The following is a 22,436-nucleotide window of genomic DNA, read 5'->3' on the forward strand; positions in this document are numbered from 1 at the left end:
ATCCCCAATCTGAACGGGGTTTTTTAGCAAGTGGTTTATCACGTGCAGTAACGAAAGTGACGTTATGTGGGTTTACCCGTGTAAAGGGGTGTATTAGCATCCACTGAATCTAGTTTTGCTAATGTTTTTTAAATAAAGTTTAACAATGAAAAAAATGTTTGTAAACCCTCAAATCACACATTTATTCCTGTTAGATCTTCTATACTAATTCAGTAAGCGAAAATGAAACATCAAGCGAAGTCAACAAGCATCACCTCGAGGAGACGTCAAACTTGAATAAATGCATTAATTGAATTATTAAAATTACTTTCCATGTGTGTTTTAATTGATAAATTTTTCCTTTTCGTGTAACGCTTTCTGTCCTGTCAATAAACTATATGTTAAATGGACACTACAGTTTAATTTCACCTGTTTATTCATTATTTCTTGCAGTAACTCTTTATAAAGTCTATGGTATTACCACTAGGTGGCGGTGCAACCAAAACAGCCAACGGCATTCATACAGGAAGTTGTACTTTAGTCATGCGGAAGTGACGTCGGTCCGGTGTTGTGTGCGGTCAACGGCAAGTAAAGGTGAGTAAAATAATGTCACTGGAATTAAAAAACAGAAAGAAAAAAAAACTTAAAATATCGCGGATATAAGTGCTGCCAGGATTGTGGGCGGTAAAAGTAGAATTGGGCGCAGGTTTGCCTTTTAGTGTCGCGCCTCTGTTTCTCCTTGTAGAAGTCAGTCGAGACAGGACATTTTATAAGATCTGCAGTTTGGACATTAAACACACTGCAGCACTTAAATAATAAGTTCAAGAGAAGTTAAACCGGATGTTGATTGATAACACAAGATTTAGAGTTAAAACGATTGTTATTCGGTGACAAACTACGCAACACGCACTCCGCATTGAAAAAGGTGACAGCAGAAATTCAATTGAACATTATATTTTAATAATTTTCATCAGGGTTTGATGATTTCATTAAAAAAAGTGATGTTTACACAACAAAAGATATTTATTCTTCTGAGTTATGTGGCACTGGCAACGTATTAAATTGCAGTTATAAAAACTGTTTTTTACACACTTTCCTGTTCCAGTGAAAATTGTTCATTTTTCATTGTGAAAATGAGTGAAATGATTTGATCCACTGACATCAGTAGCTTTTTGCTTAATGTAGGGATGAGATTAAAAAAATGAAAGTCCATAAACTGTTCTTTTTTACAGATGCAGTTGATAGAGCATGAAAAAACAAAGAAATTGACATCAAGATTGGTTAAGAAATAAGGACGTTACGGTGATTTTAGTCTAAAAAAAATCTGTATATTTTTTCCTGTCAATCAATTACGCATGGTCATTTTCGCGTTCTCAACAATCACGTTCTCAATATCGGATTGTCATGAAACTTCATCATTATGTCAACAAAATATTATATTTTAGGGCTACTTACCTTTGAATGAGTGCTGTAAAAGTGATCGTGGTTTTTACGCTTGGTAAAGTTGAGCAAAATTATCAGCACGAACGAAGTACATGATAGAAACGGCAGAATTGAACCGGACAAAAACAAGATCAAAGAGGAACTTCCTGCCTACGTCATTACAAGGAATTCCATGGGAAATACCCTAGTGAGACAATGAGAAAAGCGATCTTTGTGGGGAATCCTCTGCACACTACGCACATCGATAAACACGCATCGATGGAATGCGCATGCAGGCCTCCATCGGGAGATTGTCTCTACCCTACTTAATGATTCACTTATCGGTCCTTCAGAGCAGCCGTTTTTTTGGGGTATTTTATCAAGAAAATGATGAAACCATAAGCTAAGTTTGATGGCAATTTGAGTGACACATTTTTTTTTTTGGAGGTTTTAAATTTGAATTAATTTGTGGTCATTTTCTTTTGGTTAATAATAAGGTAAAAACAAGAGATACGGAGCTTGAGCAGAGCTTAAAATGACACCAAAACTACCTCGCTATATCTTCTGAGATATGGACATTTAAAATTATAATGGTGTGCTAAATAAATTTTATCTCTGTAATTAAGAGGACATGAGCAAAAATATGTGAGTTCTAGGAATTATTCATTAATGCCAGTCATCCCACAAAACAAGACAGAACGAATCCCACAAATAATTCTTCACTGATTTGATTTCAGCCTTATATCTTACTGAGTTTTTGAAATATTGCTGGTTTGATTTTTGGGCACGTTTCATTCATTCATTAAAAAAATGTTCAGTGGTATAATGGAAATTTTTTTGTGGTTTTGAAACCGTGACTTTCTCAAATACCAGTATACCTTGAAACTGCATATATATATATATATATATATATATATATATAAAATGCAAATGTGGTTGCAGCTCTTAGTTGCCTGGTGGCCTGCCAGGCCTGTACTATTAAGGGTGAAACACTGATGTCCCTTTTCCTCTTTTCCCAGTTGACCACCTGCAGGTTTGTACAGCCAGGTGTCCAGTCATGTGGCCTGTAATTTGGACAGCAGTGCGGACCTATGCCCCTTACGTCACCTTCCCTGTAGCCTTTGTGGTGGGAGCAGTGGGTTACCACCTGGAATGGTTCATCAAGGGGACACCCAAACCTCGGGAGGAGGAGAAGGGCATCCTTGAACTGAGGGAGGAGCGCAAACTGGAGGAACAAATGGGATTAGACAGCACCAAGGTCCTCAGCCTGAAAGAGAAACTGGAGTTCACGCCCAAAGCAGCTCTGAACAGGAACCGACCGGAAAAGAGTTAACCTGTGCTGCCGGGAGAGACACACGTAGACGTCGTCAGGTGTTGGGCACTCAGGAGGGGACGCACCGACCCTGCGTTCACCTTGACACAATGTCCTGACTTGTGGTCCTGCAAAAGCTTTGACTGACACATAATGTTTAAACGTCACATATTTCATCTCTTACTGAGTCCAGTCTGAGGTGGATATTTCTCTTTAGTTGTGCAGAGATCGCGGATTAAGTGGCTGCTCGGAAACGGCCAGACAACATCTTCGGTTTTGTTCATGTCTAGCTGTGGTACAATGACAGAAATATTCTGTTTGAATGCATGAATGTGATTTCTTTGATAAATTATTTTCATGGAGCCAGCCTGTAGTAATCTTATTTTTTTCTTTTTAGTAATTTTCTGCATGTTTAGGGGGGAATTTTGATTGTGATTGGATGAGAGTTTGTGACCCCCACAGAATTCTCAGAATGCTGAAACTGTTCAGGGCTGTCCTGCTTTCACTTCAGGACATCTGGCTGATATTCAGACAATATTAGAGCTCAGATGTGCAATCTTACTGAGAGTATAAATAAATGAAATGGGAGCGCTGATATAGTCAAGTTGCACTTTGTTTTATGAGCAGACCAACAAAGTAATAAGAGGGGCCATTGCTTTATTACAGATGAATTGTTTGACATTAAATTCAGAACAAATGTGTTCCCACATGAATTAAAAACAATACTTAAACAAAGGATACAAATTAAGATCAAAGTTGGAGGAAGGAAGTCATCACTTTGCCCGCTCTGGATCAAGAATGAAAATGTTTCTGCAGGAAAAGGGTGGACGTAGAAAACCTTGGACTCATTGTCTGTCAATTTTTAATCCTAATCACTTTCCAGGTATTTGAGCCGTGTTTTTTGGTTGAATTGTGACTTGAAAGGCAGTTCAGAACATGAAGGCCAAACAACAACTGGTTCGAATTGCAGATCTGTATTTACTTTTAGTTTGTTCTGCTCTCACACTGCTGTAACCATGTACAAAACATTGGGACCTTTGCTTTTGTCAAGTGACTGCGAGTATCCGGTTTATATGATATATATTGGAGTGTTTTACAGTATTTTGTAAGATATAGCAGGAAATAAACATTTCTAAAGGTAAATATAAAGCAATGCTAAAATAACTGGCCATATGAGCCTTGTGTTCTTTATAATTTGCAGATGTTTAATTAATTATTAAGCTCTTACTGTCTTATATACAATTTGTACATGTTCAATGAAGCCCCTCAATCAGTCAATAAAAACAATATTTAGGTTTTAACAGCATCTGCAGGAGGCCTTGCGTGTGCGCATACACGAGCTTTTGACAAAATGTTTGTAGATCATCCTCTGTGCATTTGCTGGTATTAATGAGACTAATTCCATAGGAAGTTAGCGTGCACGCTAACACCGCAAAATGTGTCATCAGGTTACAAAAAGCGTTTTCACTTTTGGAAGTGTTTATTTCTTGCTGTCTTTTACTTAATATATGACAAAGAGGATATATTTACACACAAATGAAAGAATTTTGTAGCTAGGTACCAGCCTGTGACGTCACCATGCTAACGTCCGTGAAATAACTTCAGACATGTTATTTGCTGACAAAAACTGTGTTTTCGGTTTTAGAAGTGTTTATTTCTCACTTGCTTTTACATAATATATGAGGGACATGCATATAAACACAAACCAAAGCGGTTTTGAAGAAACCAGCCACAAGAATGTTCCCTGTGAATTTGAAGACTGTGCCAGTAATAGAGCAGGACTTATGCTGAACACAGATGGACCAGCAGGTCTTCGCAATACCTGATGGTCATATGTTGGCCTCAGGTAAAAATGCTGTTTTTGAAACCAGGTAACACCTCTGAAGTGATTTGCAGGACATCTCACGGATGGTAGCGTTCGTGCCCCAGGAACATAGATCAAGCAAGTGGGTCAGGTCACAAGTAATCTCAAAACATTATGTGTGTGCACATATACTTCCTCCTGCAGTCTGTGTGCAAGATTGCGTTCAAAGAAAGACAGTTTTTATGATATAACCCCCACCCCCAGATAAAGAGAGTGTATCTTCACAGTGCTACACTTTTTCTACTTTTTTATGTTAAAGCCATATTGTAAAATGGAATTAATTTTTCTTCAAAATTCTATACACTGTACCCAATAATGACAATGTAAAAAAAAAGTTTTTTATTTGATTTTTTTTGCAAATTTAAATAAAAAACAAATCACATGTACATAAGTATTCATCCTTTGCTATGATGCTCAGAATTGAGTTCAGGCACATCCTGTTTCCACTGATCATCCTTATGATTAATTGGAGTCCAGCTGGTGTACCATTAATTTAATTGGACATGAGTTGGAAAGACCCACACCTGTCTACATATAACGTCCAACAGCAACATTTCTGCTGCTTTGAAGTTCTCAGTGAGCACAGTGGCCTCCATCATCTGTAAATGGAAGAAGTTCGGATCCACCAGGACTCTTCCTAGAGCTGGCTGCTCGTCTAAACTGAGTGATCAAGGGAGAAGGGCCTTAGTCAGGGAGGTGACCAAGAGCCTGATGGTCACTCTGGCAGAGCTCCAGCATTCCTCTGTTAAGAGAGGAGAACCTTCCAGAAGGACAAACATCTCTGCAGCAATCTGCTAATCAGGCCTGTATGGTAGAGTGGCCAGACGGAAGCCACTTCTTAGTAAAAGGCACATGACAGCCCACCTGAAGGACTCTCAGACCATGAGAAACAAAACTCTGGTGAGACAAAGATTGAACTCTTTGGCGTGAATGCCATGTGTCATGTTTGGAAGAAACAAGGCACCATCCCTACAGTGATGCATGGTGGTAGCATCATGCTGTGGGGATGTTTTTCAGCAGCAGGAACTGGGAGACTAGTCAGGATTGAGGGAAAGATGAGTGCAGCAGTGTACAGAGACATCCTGGATGAAAACCTGCTCCAGAGCGCTCTTGACCTCAGACTGGGGTGACGGTTCATCTTTCAGCAGGACAGTGACCCTAAGCACACAGCCAAGATATCAAAGGAGTGGCTTCAGGGCAACTCTGAATGTCCTTGAGTGGCCCAGCCAGAGCCCAGACCTGAATCCAATTGAACATCTCTGGAGAGATCTGAAAATGTCTGTGCACCGACGCTCCACTTCCAACCTGATGGAGCTTGAGAGGCGCTGCAAAGAGGAATGGGCAAAACTGCCCAAAGATATCATATTCAAGAAGACTTGAGGCTGTAACTGCTGCCAAAGGTGCATCAACAAAGTATTGAGCAAAGAGTGTGAATACTTACGTATGTGATTTCTTAGTTTTTTATTTTTAATAAATTAACAAAATTAAAAAAAAAACTTTTTTTCATGTTATTATGGGGTGTTGTGAGTCAATTTTTTCACAAAATGAATTAATTTACGCCATTTTGGAATAAGGCTGTAACAACAAAATGTGGAAAAAGTGAAGCGGTGTCAATTCTTTCTGGATGCACTTCAGTAAAATGAGCTGTAATTTTGCAACACGTTACAAAAATAAACCTACATTATAATTCTTGCAATTTGGTAGAAACTTAATTCTTTTCAGTTTTGTGAAATTTGAAAGATCGTACAGCTTTAACGTAATTGAAACTAGAGCCCAAGGTACAGGATTTTTAAGACCGACACCGATTTCGATATTTGATGATTCTGAAATTCTAGAAATGTCATGTCGTCTTTGTAATGAGTCCTCTCCAAGATACCATAGTGCGGTTTGAAATTAAACTTGTTTTACTGACATACACAGGGTGTTCTCCATCAGGCACTGTCCTTACTTTTCCACATCATGGGGTTTCAATCTGGCTCAAGGTGGATTACATTACAACCAGATCGCATTCAGACCTGTTTTTCTAATCCAGCTCGTCCTACACTCAAGCCAGAAGGGATGTGTCTGAAAGTGAGAGTGTTCCATGTGTTACACACATTCAGATCACATCCTCTCGGAGTGATGGCACCACAGACAAAGAAGGTTATAGTGGGAAAGTTTGCCATCGTGATCAGGGGCACCAAAAAGGGGAGTACTAGTAAGATTTATTTTCATGGGGCCCAAAATCCCTGGCGGCACCCCTGATACTGAACCCCAGGCTAGATGGATCTTAGCCACATCTGCATTCAGACCTCTGCGAATCGCGCTCAAACATCGCTCAGATCTGGCTGAAATCACATCTGGCGTAAATCAGATTTGTGCTGTCCATATTCAGAAAAACCCAACCTGAAGTCTGAACGGGGTCTTAGTTTGTACAAGAGGAAGAACCCGATGCTGTTTAATGTGTGTGTTTTCATAAGTGTTTTGTCACTTATGTCTATATCTTGTTTAAACTCAGTGGATTTTTGGCCCTTTGTGGAGGAATGCACTTAGCTCGAGTTATTAAGTTTTCTTTGTCTGATAGTCGTTAGCAAAATAATTGGGGTTATTTGTCAGAATTACACTGAGAATGTTTTGAGAGACTCAAGTGAAGTTCAGGCGACGTGACCCTGCGTTAGTGGAAAGAATTACAAGTTCCCAATAAAAATCTTTATTGCCCTCATTATTAAATCTTGATCGGCGGTGTGGTCTGAACTCCATCTTTCATAAGACTCCATCCTGGATTAAAATGGAGAAGTTATTGGTGCTGTAAATGCTGCCGAATAAAGAAATCATGTGATGTGGTAACTGGCGCGAGGGCTTGGATTAGTCCTTTCCCGCTTTAAATAACGAAACAGAGAAGCGTGTTGGTCCTGCGTCGCAGGAGCGCTCTTAATGTTTCTAGGATCAGTGTGCTGTGTAAAACTGCCAGCGAGTGGAATTGGGAGAGATGCCGAGGCTCAGATGAACACGAGCAGCGGTGTTGTCGGAGATCAGCTCGCACCTGCGGCCGCATCTTAAGTTTATCTGTGGAATCACCTGCTCCAGTCTACAGGCCTGGGGTCTGATTAGTCCCACAAGAAATTACTGAGTGTTGCTGGAAGTTTCCTTCCCGCTAGAAAGGGAAATGTGTTGTTATCCTGTAGGTGTGTTTGGAAGAACGTGGGATTTTTTTTCTTCTTCTTTTGGTGTGTGTGTGTGTGTGTGTGTGTCCTGTGGGGAACAATCAGAGGACAGATCAGCCATCAAACAATGACCCGGCTCCTCAGAGCTGGACAATACTGTGGGAATCAAGAGCTGAGGTTCCTCAGACAGGAGGGGGTGGGGTGGGGGCGTGGGAGGTGGTCCATTGTTTTGGTGGATGATGGGGATAATGGGTGCCAGTGATACTGGCTCATGACCTTGGCCACAAAGATTGACCTTTGTCAAATTTGACCTCCTGAGCAACTCTACAACCCACCTCTACGTATGTGACAAGTCTGTTGCAAATCGGGGTGGAAACTTTTAATTTTAACCTTTGACCCAAATGTTTGACCTTTGGCAAATTTGACCTTGCCTGGGTAATTCTAGAACCCACTAACATGTATACAGCAAATTTGGTGGACATGACGGTGAAAAAAAAATCATTACGAGGAGCTTTTCCCGTTTTCACTCGTCTGTCAGTGACCTTGGATGGCGCGGCCATGACTTTAGGTCAACAAACACGGGCGGGTTGAAAACAATGCCCACTGCACCTCCATTGTCAGAGTGCACAATCCCAAAGCAGCAGCCCCTGGAGACAAACAATACCGGACCAGGAAACAGTTACGGACCCACATCCTGGTCCGGGTTTAAAATTAGCAGCAGCTCAAAGTGTTTTGTTGAGGAGAAAAATGCTCAAATTAACGACGGGTTGCGTGGAAATGATGTTGTTGCAGCTGCAGACAGGGAGTAGATGGTGCATGTACAACACAAAACATTAAAGATTCCAGAGCGCTCTGTGCCCCGAATTACATCCAAATAAAGAAATGTTGCATAACTTACATCAGCTCACATTCTTATCTGTTATTTCAAGCCCTGTCTGGCCCCTTGTTTATATGCATCATTTTCAAATCCTCTCGTCGTTTCTACAGCGTGCATGTTTGCTCCTGCATGCAGAGCTTCCTAAAGCAGATGTCGGGAATGTTTATGAATTTGGCGTGGAACAAACTGCATGCATTGTGGGAAATCCTTCAGGTCGACATACTGGTGCAGTGCAGTAAAACAGGAGTTGATGACATCATAATCCACCCCATAACCCCCAAACCTGTGATGTCACCTGCCAGTTTTCGCAAGAACGAGTTTGAAACTCAAATGGGGCGGTTCCAAATGTCACCATCTTAGAAGTGGCTGACTCCGCCTTACTCCCAGACAACCCCATAAGTCAGTAAAGGGGTGGAGCTTGGGTAAGATTGGTGTGACCTGGGTGGGATGCATGAAGCCCGGACACGCCCACCTATCTTGAAGTTTCCAAGCTATCGCAGGCTAAGAGGCTAGATCGCCGGAGTTTGGACAATTGATCAACACATATTTTTGCTGAGTGGGCGGTGGCTATAATAACGGGCAGGTGTTAAAAATTATAAACAGCATGCTGCGCTGTCAAGCAATTAATATCTGCTAATTAGTGCTAATGGCGCTAACATTAAAACTAGCAATACTAAAATTTCACTTATGCTGCGTTTACACATAGGCACAATGCGTTACAAATTCCATATTTCCATCATTCCTGGCACATTTGTGACATTTGTAAGGTGACTTAATGCATCTGAATAGGGTTCGTAACAGCGTGTGTCGGTTCGTGAGATTCGTGGAGCATGTTTTTGACTGCCAAAAAAATCTGCCACGAATGTCACGAATCATCCTCGATTTGTGGAGTTCGCAACCGAGTGTGTCAATATGTGGTGATTAATGGTGATTCGTAATAGAGCGAGAGAGCATTCGTAGTGTATTCTTGATGGTTCTTGGAGCCCAAACTGTCACAAATTGACACGAAATCTGTCAAGAACTGATACGAATTGTGACGTGCTTTCATATGATGATTCGCAGTGGCACGCAACAGCACAGGAGAATATTTGTGACCATGCGTAATGATTTGTGCCATTAATCGTAACGCGTGGTAACAGGTTGTGACAGTTTGTAACGGTGCGTGACACCTGTGCCCCGAATCATGATCCTTGGTCATGAATTTAGATTCAAGACATTCGTGACTTGTCGCCGTTACGTGTAAATGCAGCATTAATGAAAATACTGGAGCACAGACTTCTCACACAGTCCCTTAGTGCAATTAACCACAGCTTAATCTACACGTAGGCTTTGTGTCACTTCAAAGGATGCATCCTTTGAAGGTCACGTCCTACAATGGTCTGGCCTTCCAAGACCATAGAGGTTGAACCAAAACCATTTAGAAATGAGACAGTCTCGCCCATGGAGCATTTTGTGATTGCATCATTAATCTTCACCGGCCCTACCCCCCGTCACCTAACAACCTCAAGAGCTCTGTGTTACAAGCTAGCATAACATGCATAACCCACATTTTCAGAAATATTTTCAGTGCTTATTTACACTTTACTTAGAGACATGATGGCATGCACAACCCTTGCCCGTGGTGCTGACGCCTGTGCAGCTACACCCATGAGTGTAAATGAAGGTCGACTACAGCAGTTGCAAAGTGGACTATGGTTGAAGACTGGATCTGAAGACACAGTCCCCACCCCCCTCCCCTCCTCAACCAACTGGTGCTGTCCTGGACGTCTGCATGGACTTTATAATTCTCAAAAATTTGATGTTCCTCTGTATTGTTAAAAGTAGGTTTTTTTATTAGTGTGATCTAAGCAGTGGGTCGCCCCTTTGAGTCTGGTCTGCTTGAGGTTTCTTCCTCAAAATAATCAGAGGGACCTTTTCCTTACCATTGTCGCCCGTGTGCTTGCTCTGGGAGTTGGTAAGGTTAGACCTTACTTGTGTGAAGCACCTTGAGGCAGCTTTGCTGTGATTTGGCACTATATAAATTAAATAAATTGAATTGACAACCCTTATTTATAATTGTACATATGGAGCCCGAAATGGTCTTTTTGTTGTTGTTGATGTTGGTTTTTTTGTTTGTTTGTTTTTTTATAAATTACCAACCATTTTATCTTGAAAAAAAGTGCAACAACTGTTTTGTTTGGGCCACGAAAGACACACCTGTTGTACCCTTTGCTTTCACGGAAAAAAAAGGCTGCATTCTTCGGTTGCATTCCAAGGAACCTTCGAAATTGCGCCACTGTGACACGTACCTTCAAAGGATGCGGCCAAAATATAACAGCCATATTATCTCAGTGTGGGAGCCAGCACAGCTGTGAGGCCTCTTCCCAAAAGGACAGCTTCCAGATTGCCTCTGGACTTTTTTTAAATGACCTTTCGTACGTTGGAAGCTACATGATAAGTGATGAGTGGATTTGGAACTCCTAGTGTATTACAACCCCTGGCAAAAATTATGGAATCATCGGCCTCGGAGGATGTTCATTCAGTTGTTTAATTTTGTAGAAAAAAAGCAGATCACAGACATGAAACAAAACTAAAGTCATTTCAAATGGCAACTTTCTGGCTTTAAGAAACACTATAAGAAATCAAGAAAAAAAGATTGTGGCAGTCAGTAACGGTTACTTTTTTAGACCAAGCAGAGGAAAAAAATATGGAATCACTCAATTCTGAGGAAAAAATTATGGAATCACCCTGTAAATTTTCATCCCCAAAACTAACACCTGCATCATATCAGATCTGCTTGTTAGTCTGCATCTAAAAAGGAGTGAACACACCTTGGAGAGCTGTTGCACCAAGTGGACTGACATGAATCATGGCTCCAACACGAGAGATGTCAATTGAAACAAAGGAGAGGATTATCAAACTCTTAAAAGAGGGTAAATCATCACGCAATGTTGCAAAAGATGTTGGTTGTTCACAGTCAGCTGTGTCTAAACTCTGGACCAAATACAAACAACATGGGAAGGTTGTTAAAGGCAAACATACTGGTAGACCAAGGAAGACATCAAAGTGTCAGACAGAAAACGTAAAGCAATATGTCTCAAAAATCGAAAAATGTACAACAAAACAAATGAGGAATGAATGGGAGGAAACTGGAGTCAACGTCTGTGATCGAACTGTAAGAAACCGCCTAAAGGAAATGGGATTTACATACAGAAAAGCTAAACGAAAGGCATCATTAACACCTAAACAGAAAAAAAACAAGGTTACAATGGGCTAAGGAAAAGCAATTGTGGACTGTGGATGACTGGATGAAAGTCATATTCAGTGATGAATCTCGAATCTGCATTGGGCAAGGTGATGATGCTGGAACTTTTGTTTGGTGCCTTTCCAATGAGATTTATAAAGATGACTGCCTGAAGAGAACATGTAAATTTCCACAGTCATTGATGATATGGGGCTGCATGTCAGGTAAAGGCACTGGGGAGATGGCTGTCATTACATCATCAATAAATGCACAAGTTTATGTTGATATTTTGGACAATTGAAAGGATGTTTGGGGATGATGAAATCATTTTTCAAGATGATAATGCATCTTGCCATAGAGCAAAAACTGCAAAAACATTCCTTGCAAAAAGACACATAGGGTCAATGTCAATGAGCAGATCTGATTTGATGCAGGTGTTAATTTGGGGGATGAAAATTTACAGGGTGATTCCATAATTTTTTCCTCAGAATTGAGTGATTCCATATTTTTTTCCTCTGCTTGGTCTAAAAAAGTAACCGTTACTGACTGCCACAATCTTTTTTTCTTGATTTCTTATAGTGTTTCTTAAAGCCAGAAAGTTGCCATTTGAAATGACTTTAGTTTTGTGTCATGTCTGTGATCTGCTTTTTTTCTACAAAATTAAACAACTGAATGAACATCCTCTGAGGTCGGTGATTCCATAATTTTTGCCAGGGGTTGTACTTTTTTTTTTGTGATGAGTAGCTATGTTCATCTTGCCAACATGCTGCTGATGGGAAATGCATCAGCACTCTCTTCAACAATGTCAGGAAACAGAATGGCAGCTGATACCAAAGGTTGGACGCATTAACGCAAACAAACATCATCATCTGTCTTAAATGTTTATCTCAATAGGCTCGATTGCCACTGTGGTAGCTCTGACTACAGGAAACAGTCTAGAGGTGATTCATAGAAAATGTAAAGGGAGAACCTTCTAGTTAGTATCATTATACTTGTATTATATAGTTTGAGCAACGTTTGTGTGTTTGTTCACCTGTTTCTCCCAGGCCCTGTGACCAATTCAAGCCAAACTTGGTATGTAAATGACAGCTGACCCCAGAATTGCCCTTAAAGGGTTTGTTTTGGCAAAGGTCAAAGTAAAAGGTCAAAGTTAAAGGCCAAAATTATGATTTTTCATTCTCATGTTCACCAAACATGGCACACATATGGACATATGGAGGTTGGTTCTGGAATTACCCTGTTGAGATAAAATTTGCCAAAGGTTAATCATCAGGGTCAAGGTCATTAGGCTCAAAGGTCAAAATTTAAATTTTGTTCCTCCAATTAGCACCAAATTGACCAGTTCGCCTGTTTGTTGGCTTAGTGATCCAATGTGCTTTTGTTGAAAACAGTTCAGTGGTTACCTTAGCCTAGCTGTCTGCCCAAGTTGACTGCAGTTGAGGGGCTATATCTTACTGAACAAGCCCCTCATTTACGGTTGACTTGTAATGCCTCAGTGGCAGCAGTACCTGAAGATGATGGCCAGGCTATGGTAAGTGACTATATACTATATTCCATTTTAGTGAGGTAAACATGTAAATGTTTACCTGTGCAGGAATCCTCTCTGTGCTACTGGATACTTCCGTCGGTTATCCTGTGATGTTGTTTGTATTCAAAATCAATACTGGACAGATTGATTTAGCTTTTGTCTTGAGTGAAAAGATAATCCCTAAAACATTCAACAATACAAGTTGTAAAATCCCCAAGTTCTCCTTGAACATAGTCAGGAGGCTTCAAACGTACGGAGGGTGTTTCCGTTTCAACCAATCAACTTCTTTCCCTGTGCAGCACAACAGTATGCTCTTGAGAGTTGGGAGGTCTACGTGTCATCCCTTTATAACCCTCTGCGCAGTTTGATTACCCATAATTCTTTTCACTACATCAGCCAAATTGTGATGCTACTCAGGCCTTTAATCTGCACTCTTACAAGGCTTGATAATGGGGAAAGTAATTTCTCTGCAGGGGTCAAGTAGAGAAAAGTGGCTGGTGGAGCAAGTTAAACTCTACATTTGTTGTTTTTTTTTTTATGTGGAGCCATTTTTCTTCACTGCACAGAGAGGCGTGTGCTGTGCAGAATGCTGAAAGGTTAAAGGATAAAGCAGAGCATAAGCAAAGGTGGATGCAAATGGAAGCACTGCTCTTCCGCTGTGCTTTCCATTTGCTTTTGTTTGCAATGCAGAGGTGATACGCGAGGTTCTTTGACACCTTCCTGCAGGTAGCTGTCATAAACACATAAGACACACACCTAGAATGAGAAAACAGACTGTACAAGAATGCCAGACAATTCCTTTACAGACAATTCCTTTAGGCACCCAACAGGCCGTTTTCTGCGGGATCCCCGGATTTAGTGCAGCAGATAACAGAGTATTTGCAGAGGAATACTGCAAATGGTGATAAAAGTACCAAATCTTCCTTAGACATTACTCTTTTGAAGGAAAAAAAAAAAAGATTGCCCACTTGAGTTTTCAATAGGCAGCCAGGTAGCGGTAAATTAAACAATTACACAGGGGTCAAAATTTAAGATGCTCCAATCATATTGAAAACTAAACCACATTATTGGTCTGATCACAAAGATTCCAAAAAGGTATAGTTTGGACTATCTATGACTGAATGGTGTGGAGTTATGGGGTAAAACAGCAAGAATGGTGACAAAGGTCAATTTCAGTTTCTATAGGGGTCAAAGGTTAAAGTTGCTCCAATTTTGGTAAAAAGTGATGCAAATTATTGGTTGAGTTAATAGGGTTTTAAAAAGGAATAGTTTGCACCATGTGTCATGCTTAGTTGTCACGTTACAGGGTAACATACGTCACATGTCAGAGAATCCAATGGTCATCGACCTTGTTTGACCTTTGCTTTGCAGACCAAACATTCTAATCCAGCAGTTAAGGGATAGAATTGTGCACTTTTTTACAAAAGCGCCAAACTTTGTCCAGGAACTCTTTAGGTTATATTAAGTCATGTCAAAGCGGGAGACATTTGATTTTAGCCCTGTATCCTGCTTTTTTTAAAAGGGTGTTTGCATGGTTATAATACAATGTATATTTTGCTATTCATATGACAATACGAATATATGGTTATTATGTAGGGGGCCAGTGATCAAGATTGGACATTGTTAAGCTGTAGAGAATGGCTACTGCAACTAGTGCAAAGCTATACTAAGCTTATGTGATCATGTGTCGTCCGTCGTGCGGCGGCATACGTCGTCGTACATCCTTATAGATTAGCAGGGTGGTATGTTTCCAAATGGAAAGAGGTACAGGACTTATTTCAGGCCTGTAGGGATCTTTAACAGGCCTCTACCTCTGAGACATAAAATTAGGTCACTGTGATCTTCCCAGCATGAAAGCTGTAGACAGTAGTTCATTAAAAATATTCATGAAACATTTGTGCATATCTAGGAAGTTTGCCAACCAGGTATTTACAATGTTTTCAGTTAAAAAATATGGTGATAATCGTCTTAATACCAATAACATCAAATAATAATGATAACAACAACAATAATAATAATGGTTATGACCATAAAAACAAAATTGATTTCTTGTAATTAATAAAAAAGCATTTCTTTCCATTCAAACACTGTTGTTATTTTAGAGTGTAAATACACTCAACAAAAATATAAATGCAACACTTTTGGTTTTGCTCCCATTTTGTATGAGATGAACTCAAAGATCTAAAACGTTTTCCACATACACAATATCACCATTTCCCTCAAATATTGTTCACAAACCAGTCTAAATCTGTGATAGTGAGCACTTCTCCTTTGCTGAGATAATCCATCCCACCTCACAGGTGTGCCATATCAAGATGCTGATTAGACACCATGATTAGTGCACAGGTGTGCCTTAGAGTGTCCACAATAAAAGGCCACTCTGAAAGGTGCAGTTCTGTTTTATTGGGGGGGATACCAGTCAGTATCTGGTGTGACCACCATTTGCCTCATGCAGTGCAACACATCTCCTTCGCATAGAGTTGATCAGGTTGTCAATTGTGGCCTGTGGAATGTTGGTCCACTCCTCTTCAATGGCTGTGTGAAGTTGCTGGATATTGGCAGGAACTGGTACACGCTGTCGTATACGCCGGTCGGTCCAGAGCATCCCAAACATGCTCAATGGGTGACATGTCCGGTGAGTATGCCGGCCATGCAAGAACTGGGACATTTTCAGCTTCCAAGAATTGTGTACAGATCCTTGCAACATGGGGCCGTGCATTATCCTGCTGCAACATGAGGTGATGTTCTTGGATGTATGGCACAACAATGGACCTCAGGATCTCGTCACGGTATCTCTGTGAATTCAAAATGCCATCAATAAAATGCACCTGTGTTCTTGGTCCATAACAGACGCCTGCCCATACCATAACCCAACCGCCACCATGGGCCACTTGATCCACAACATTGACATCAGAAAACCGCTCACCCACATGACGCCACACGCGCTGTCTGCCATCTGCCCTGAACAGTGTGAACCGGGATTCATCCGTGAAGAGAACACCTCTCCAACGTGCCAAATGCCAGCGAATGTGAGCATTTGCCCACTCAAGTCGGTTACGACGACGAACTGGAGTCAGGTCGAGACCCCGATGAGGACGACGAGCATGCAGATGAGCTTCCCTGAGACGGTTTCTGACAGTTTGTGCAGAAATTCTTTGGTTATGCAAACCGATTGTTTCAGCAGCTGTCCGAGTGGCTGGTCTCAGACGATCTTGGAGGTGAACATGCTGGATGTGGAGGTCCTGGGCTGGTGTGGTTACACGTGGTCTGCGGTTGTGAGGCTGGTTGGATGTACTGCCAAATTCTCTGAAACGCCTTTGGAGACGGCTTATGGTAGAGAAATGAACATTCAATACATGAGCAACAGCTCTGGTTGACATTCCTGCTGTCAGCATGCCAATTGCACGCTCCCTCAAATCTTGCGACATCTGTGGCATTGTGCTGTGTGATAAAACTGCACCTTTCAGAGTGGCCTTTTATTGTGGGCAGTCTAAGGCACACCTGTGCACTAATCATGGTGTCTAATCAGCATCTTGATATGGCACACCTGTGAGGTGGGATGGATTATCTCAGCAAAGGAGAAGTGCTCACTATCACAGATTTAGACTGGTTTGTGAACAATATTTGAGGGAAATGGTGATATTGTGTATGTGGAAAAAGTTTTAGATCTTTGAGTTCATCTCATACAAAATGGGAGCAAAACCAAAAGTGTTGCATTTATATTTTTGTTGAGTGTATGTTAGAGTGCGTGAGTAGCATCTTTCCTTTGCCCTATGCTCGCAAACAGCTATATTGCATAGGTATATTGATATTCACAATGAGTTAGACAATATTTAGTCACTTTCCCTAGATTAACGCTTTTTCTAAGAGTGTAAGCACACTAAAGTACATTCGAAGCATCCCTACCTAGCCTTAATACATTTTTCATAACCTTCAAGTTTATATTATGAACTTAAAAAGACATTTGGATAAGAGTTTGTCATGAATTATATGCTGTAGAAGGCTGAAAATGGTTATTCTCTTAAACCCAAGTTTTTAGAGTGTAGACGTTTATGGATTCAATGTCTCCCGATCTTATATACTTTAGGACACTATAAAGTACCTCTGATAAAGTTTTGGCGCTTTTGCATAAAAGTGCATGATTCCCCTAAAATTTGTCCCTTAGCCGCCAGACTATTCAACACAGTCAAGATTATTCCATTTATTAATGCTATTAGCTCAACCAATAATTTGCATCACTTTTTACCAAAATTGGAACAACTTTTGACCCCTGTATAAACTGAAATTGACATTTGTCACCATTCTTGCTATTTTTACCCCATAACTCCATAACATTCAGTCACACGTAGTCCAAACTATACCTTTTTGGAATCTTTATGATCAGACAAATAATGTGGAGTAGTTTTCAATATGGTTGGAACATTTTTAAATTTTGACCCCTGTGTAATTCTTCAATTGACTCTAACCTGGCCGCCTATTGAAAATTCAAGTGGCCTCTCAGTTTTTTTTTTTCTTTTTCAAAAGAGTAATGTCTAAGGAGTATTTGTGCTGACTTTGGTGCGTGCATCACCATTTGAAGGATTGTTTTAGTTATCTGCTGCACTAATAATTACTAATAAACTGCTACTGCAAGACAAATGAAGTCACGTTGCATAAACCATTACAACCAAATACATTATTTGGTCAGAATGAACCACTGGTTATGCTTTTGTTGTCAAACTGTCTGCAAAACACAAGATTCTGCAGGTAATAATGCAATTCTGAAATGGTCAGGGCTGAAAGTGAGACTCAGAGAGGCACGGCTGAGTCTCAAGACCAGAGCTTTGGCTGGAATTACTCAGTGACCCCAAAGGTCTATTTGCTCCACTTTAACATTTTTCCTGAAAATAGCGTGGAATTCCTGGTTTGACCTTTGTCTCTTGGTTGTATCTCATTCACTACTGAGGCTTGATTATTTCGAGCCTCCAAACTTCTAGTCAACTCATTTTTTTACTCCTGAAAATGAGCATACGTTTCTATTCCCTCTCACATGATCTCACTTAATTTTCCCATAATCCCGCTCCTCCTGCTATAGATGACTTCTTATCGTCATGGAGACAATCGGGGAAATTGCTGGAAACGAGCGATGAATTGCAACGCTTTCAGAAAACATTTGTAGAAAGGCTTAAGGAACACCGGCGTGGAAGGTGTTTGGTTCTGGATTCCATCAGTCGCTGTGGGTGATTACACAGAGCCAGCTTTAAGTACTATTCGACTTTACTACCATCTAATTGAGGCCTTTCTTTCCCGTGCAGCCAAAAGCTACACATTTGAAAACAGCTATTAAATCTGTTATTCTGATGCTCCTGATTCCCTGGAAGGATATTCCAGAACCTCATTCTCCTGACTGATGCAGTGCCTTTGTGTTCTGACTAAATTTGGATAGCGGAAAGTAGCACACATGATCAACCACAGACGCAACACAAATTTAGGAGATGTTTTCATAACACTGGAATAATATACACAATATATTACCTCATATGGAGTCCGATTATTTATAGCATCTCTGCTTTCAGATGTGATTAAAACATTTTTTTGTTGTGAACGAAACTCTGTGAATTAAAAGGGCATATAATGAGGACAAGCTGACTAAAATTTGGTTGACACTCGCGCATCAGATCAGTACAGAAATCAAGTTTGTTTATGGAATATTCCACATGCCTGACTGCCATCTGCTGGTCATGTGTGGGCCTGTTGCAGCAGTGGTCACAGAGGCCGCCACGCCTAGGCTTTGGAAGTGAAAATACCTGACAAGCTCATTTCAACCTACACGTAACTTAAAAATCATAAATATTTTGAGAGCTGAGATGCCCAGATTCAAAGGGTCATAAATTAATTTTTATAGTGCACAAAAACAAGTTAACTTTTGCATATAAAATCACAAATGAACATTCTAAATTTCAAAATAGTAAATGCACTGTTGTTGAATTTTCTTAACAGTAATGTATTCACTTGCAAAGAATTATGGCGAGTACTATAATGGGCCAAAACACAGGGAGTGTGACCCGAACATGGTCCGTGGGCCATACGTTGGGGAGCACAGAAAGAAAGGAAAGTGCTTTGGCAACAAAATCCTTCCAGCTGGGTTGTGTGGGTTTGAGTGTAAGAAATGCTTTTGACCAATCAAAAATTTTTTTTTTTTAAAGTTGACTTCTCTGATTTAGTATGTTTCTGTGCAGAAAAGGATCAACTGTGATTGATAAGCAGACAAGCACACCTGATTCTAATCCACTATCAATCGAGCATCCACTAACCATCCAGAAGACGGCACGTTTGAGGTGTGGGTCTCAAAGTATGGGCCGCAGCCCCCTGGTGGGCCGCAAAAGTACTGCAGATGGGCTGTGAGAGGCCATAAAAAGCATCTTTGATTTTCAGCTTTGCAGTAAGGTTTAAAATTACCCAAGAAACGTTCATGATAGCATATGTTAGATATCTGCAAATTTACAACTTGAATACTGCAGGCCGCAGAATAGCTAGTCTGTGGAATTAGATAGGCAAAATAAGTCTTTTTTTATTGATTGGGTGCATCAAAGTTCATCAGATTTGAAAGACTTTGACATCATTATATGCACTTGTAATTTGCTCAGTTAGAAGATGATCACGTTTATTGTTTTTGAGTTAACATATTGGAAGGGTTCATTCATTCATTTATCAATTCAGCTGCCACACTGCAGAATTTTTATGACTCCACTTTGCCAAAGTCTAAGAAAAACAATTGTATACATTTGAACCTTTTGTGCCACCTGCTGGACATGTCTGGGATTGTGATCTTATCGTCACATGCAGCTTGAAGTGAGCTTGTTTGTCAGTTTCCTTTCAGTTCCAAAACCTAAATCTGCTGCTTGCATAATATTATGGACACCAGAATTCAAGTAGATATTTTATTTAAGCAACCTCATGATGCACAATCTGAACTTTTATCACATTTGCGCTAATTATTATTAGAGAGGGGAAAAAAAGGAGACATACAAATTAAAGTCTGCACAAATGGACAGTTTATTAAAGTATTAATTAATTGTTTTTAAACAAGATATACACAATTTTCCACCAATACTGTCAGAGAACCCAAGAGCAAGATTCAGTAAGATAGCATCCACGGCATGTTTGAAAAGTACCCGGATTTCTTTTCATCTCTCTCAAAATCTGTCCATCTTGAACTTCAGGTGAAGGATTTTTTTTTTTTTCCCTGTGAATCTTGCTCGTGTGAACACATTATATCAACAGAGTGTTTTTGATTGATTATTCAAACATGACAGTTCAAACTTTGTTTTCAATCACATTTATTGCACTTCCACTGCAGCTGCCCCTTTATGTAATAACAGCACGGTCATTATTCCATTTTGGCAGTTTATTTTCATTAAAAGAATAAATATTAACATTGGCATTTCTTCACAGATACCTTATTGTCGACGTTAAACACTGTTTTCGCGTAACTCGACTTTTTAAAAAAGGAATTTACATAGCTCTGTACCGCATTCACGCCATCTTTTTTATTTCTCTCCCAGATTTAAAGGGGTCATATGGTGAAATAACAGTTTTTATCTGCCTTATGGAGTTACATATTTTCTGGGGAGGAGGGGAGGTTTATGTTAAATATCAGTGAAGTCCTGCAGTTTTATTACTGTGTTTGTACAAATTCTGCTGCTGCAAGAAAACTTTTCAGCCTGAAATGGCTTGTTTTAGACAGCCGTGACATATGTAACAGTCAACACTCGGCTTCCTGATTATGACACACCTGTAGAGTGGTATGCCCTCGGTGTGACACACCCACAGTCGCCCATACAGTTACTGAGAGACAGAAGATATGGCAACAACACACAAAAACAGATTCTTAGTAATCTGAGAGTTGTTTTTGTTGGACCCACTTTGAACAGCATTGTGTTTTTGGTCCTGTGTCCAAGTCTATGAACAAAATAACTTGAAGAGTTTGAGTCCAAATTGGCCCAAACTTGGGTCATCCAAGGACAAAGTGATTTGATGTTGTCAAAGTCAATTATATACATACTGAGGTTGCGATTAAACACTAATTTGAAGTCATATATCACAAAACCTTTGGTGACCTTGAAAGGTCAAACTAGTTGATGATAATATGAAGTTGGTCCCATAATCTTTGACCTTGGCTGGCCGTCAAGGGTGAAACTAAAGGTCATATGTGTTTAACTCAAACCGTTTCAGGTCAACTGGGCAGCGCAGTCTCATTTGAGGGCGGGCACTAAAGGGTTAAAATATGACACAATAATCCTCCATCCGGGGACAGCCCTTGTATCTCCCCATCAGAAACGCGCCACTTTCTCTGAGTTTTGGGGCAAATTACACATCAAACAAAGTGAAAATGCAAAGAAAAAGTGACGATGCAGTAGAAAGCGGACATATGTTGCAGTTTGTTTATGACCCAGAGCTCAAACATGTCAAGGCGGTTATGCAGGCGAGAGAACGCAGCTACTCTGGCTAGGTGTGTAGGCTAACACTTACTGATATGACCTCTCCCATTTGCCTCGTCTTCCCTTCTACAGTGGGAACCGAAAAAAAAAACCTACATTTTTTGCAACTGCTTCGGCGATTGCAGCTGAAAACAAAACAGTACACCATTTTTCCATTAGAAGTGACACGCTGTCTTTGTGTTGCGCAATGGCAGGCTGTCCCTGGAAGTGGTCAAATCCCACGATATCACGCAGGGGTTCAAAGGAGACTGCGCTGCCGTATATGGATTAAGCAAAATGGAAGGGTTTTGTTTTCGTCAAGGATAAAGTGGTTTAATTTGAGACAAACTCGGTCAAAGGGTAAAGCTGCACAGAAGTCATTTTGCATGAATGTAGTGTTGCATTCTCAGTGTCTGCTAGGTAAGTGACCCCTTTAAATATTAGCCCCCGTCTCCCCATAGTATTGCTGTCAATAATTCACAGTCCCAGATTTCCCACGGTTTGGTTGACCGTCTCATTGCTCCTGCCTTCCCAGTTCATAACCCCGACTTCAGTGACCAGTTCCCACTGGGTGAAAGTGGAAAATTACACGACACTGCGTGCTTAGATGCATGCACGCTTGCACACAC

At 40.5% G+C, this 22,436-nt stretch overlaps 1 protein-coding gene and 1 long non-coding RNA gene across 3 annotated transcripts; one reads left to right on the plus strand and one right to left on the minus strand.

Moving 5' to 3' along the window:
* The first annotated feature begins 529 nt into the window (after positions 1 to 529).
* On the plus strand, positions 530 to 3,534 carry LOC117502397 (small integral membrane protein 12-like). 2 transcript variants are annotated; one of them, XM_034161432.1, is made up of 2 exons: positions 530 to 573; positions 2,421 to 3,534. In XM_034161432.1, the coding sequence occupies exon 2, from the start codon at positions 2,459 to 2,461 to the stop codon at positions 2,732 to 2,734; it is 276 nt and encodes a 91-aa protein (XP_034017323.1). In that variant the 5' UTR covers positions 530 to 573; positions 2,421 to 2,458; the 3' UTR covers positions 2,735 to 3,534. The 2 variants fall into 2 exon arrangements, with proteins under 2 accessions (XP_034017323.1, XP_034017324.1); XM_034161433.1 differs by lacking the exon at positions 530 to 573 and adding an exon at positions 715 to 720 and having other exon boundaries at positions 2,445 to 3,534.
* A 16,827-nt stretch (positions 3,535 to 20,361) lies between these two features.
* LOC117501953 lies at positions 20,362 to 21,778 on the minus strand. Its single transcript, XR_004558138.1, has 2 exons — positions 21,155 to 21,778; positions 20,362 to 21,122 (listed from the first exon to the last, which is right to left on the minus strand). It is a non-coding gene; the product is annotated as an uncharacterized LOC117501953 (long non-coding RNA).
* Positions 21,779 to 22,436: the final 658 nt, after the last annotated feature.

This window comes from Thalassophryne amazonica, chromosome 20 (genome assembly GCF_902500255.1).
Source record: "Thalassophryne amazonica chromosome 20, fThaAma1.1, whole genome shotgun sequence".
In the NCBI taxonomy this organism is placed as follows: Eukaryota; Metazoa; Chordata; class Actinopteri; order Batrachoidiformes; family Batrachoididae; genus Thalassophryne; species Thalassophryne amazonica.

Excerpts from the sequence above, each read along its gene's own strand:
- LOC117502397 (XM_034161432.1), top strand. The coding sequence starts at position 2,459 with ATGTGGCCTGTAATTTGGACAGCAGTGCGGACCTATGCCCCTTACGTC.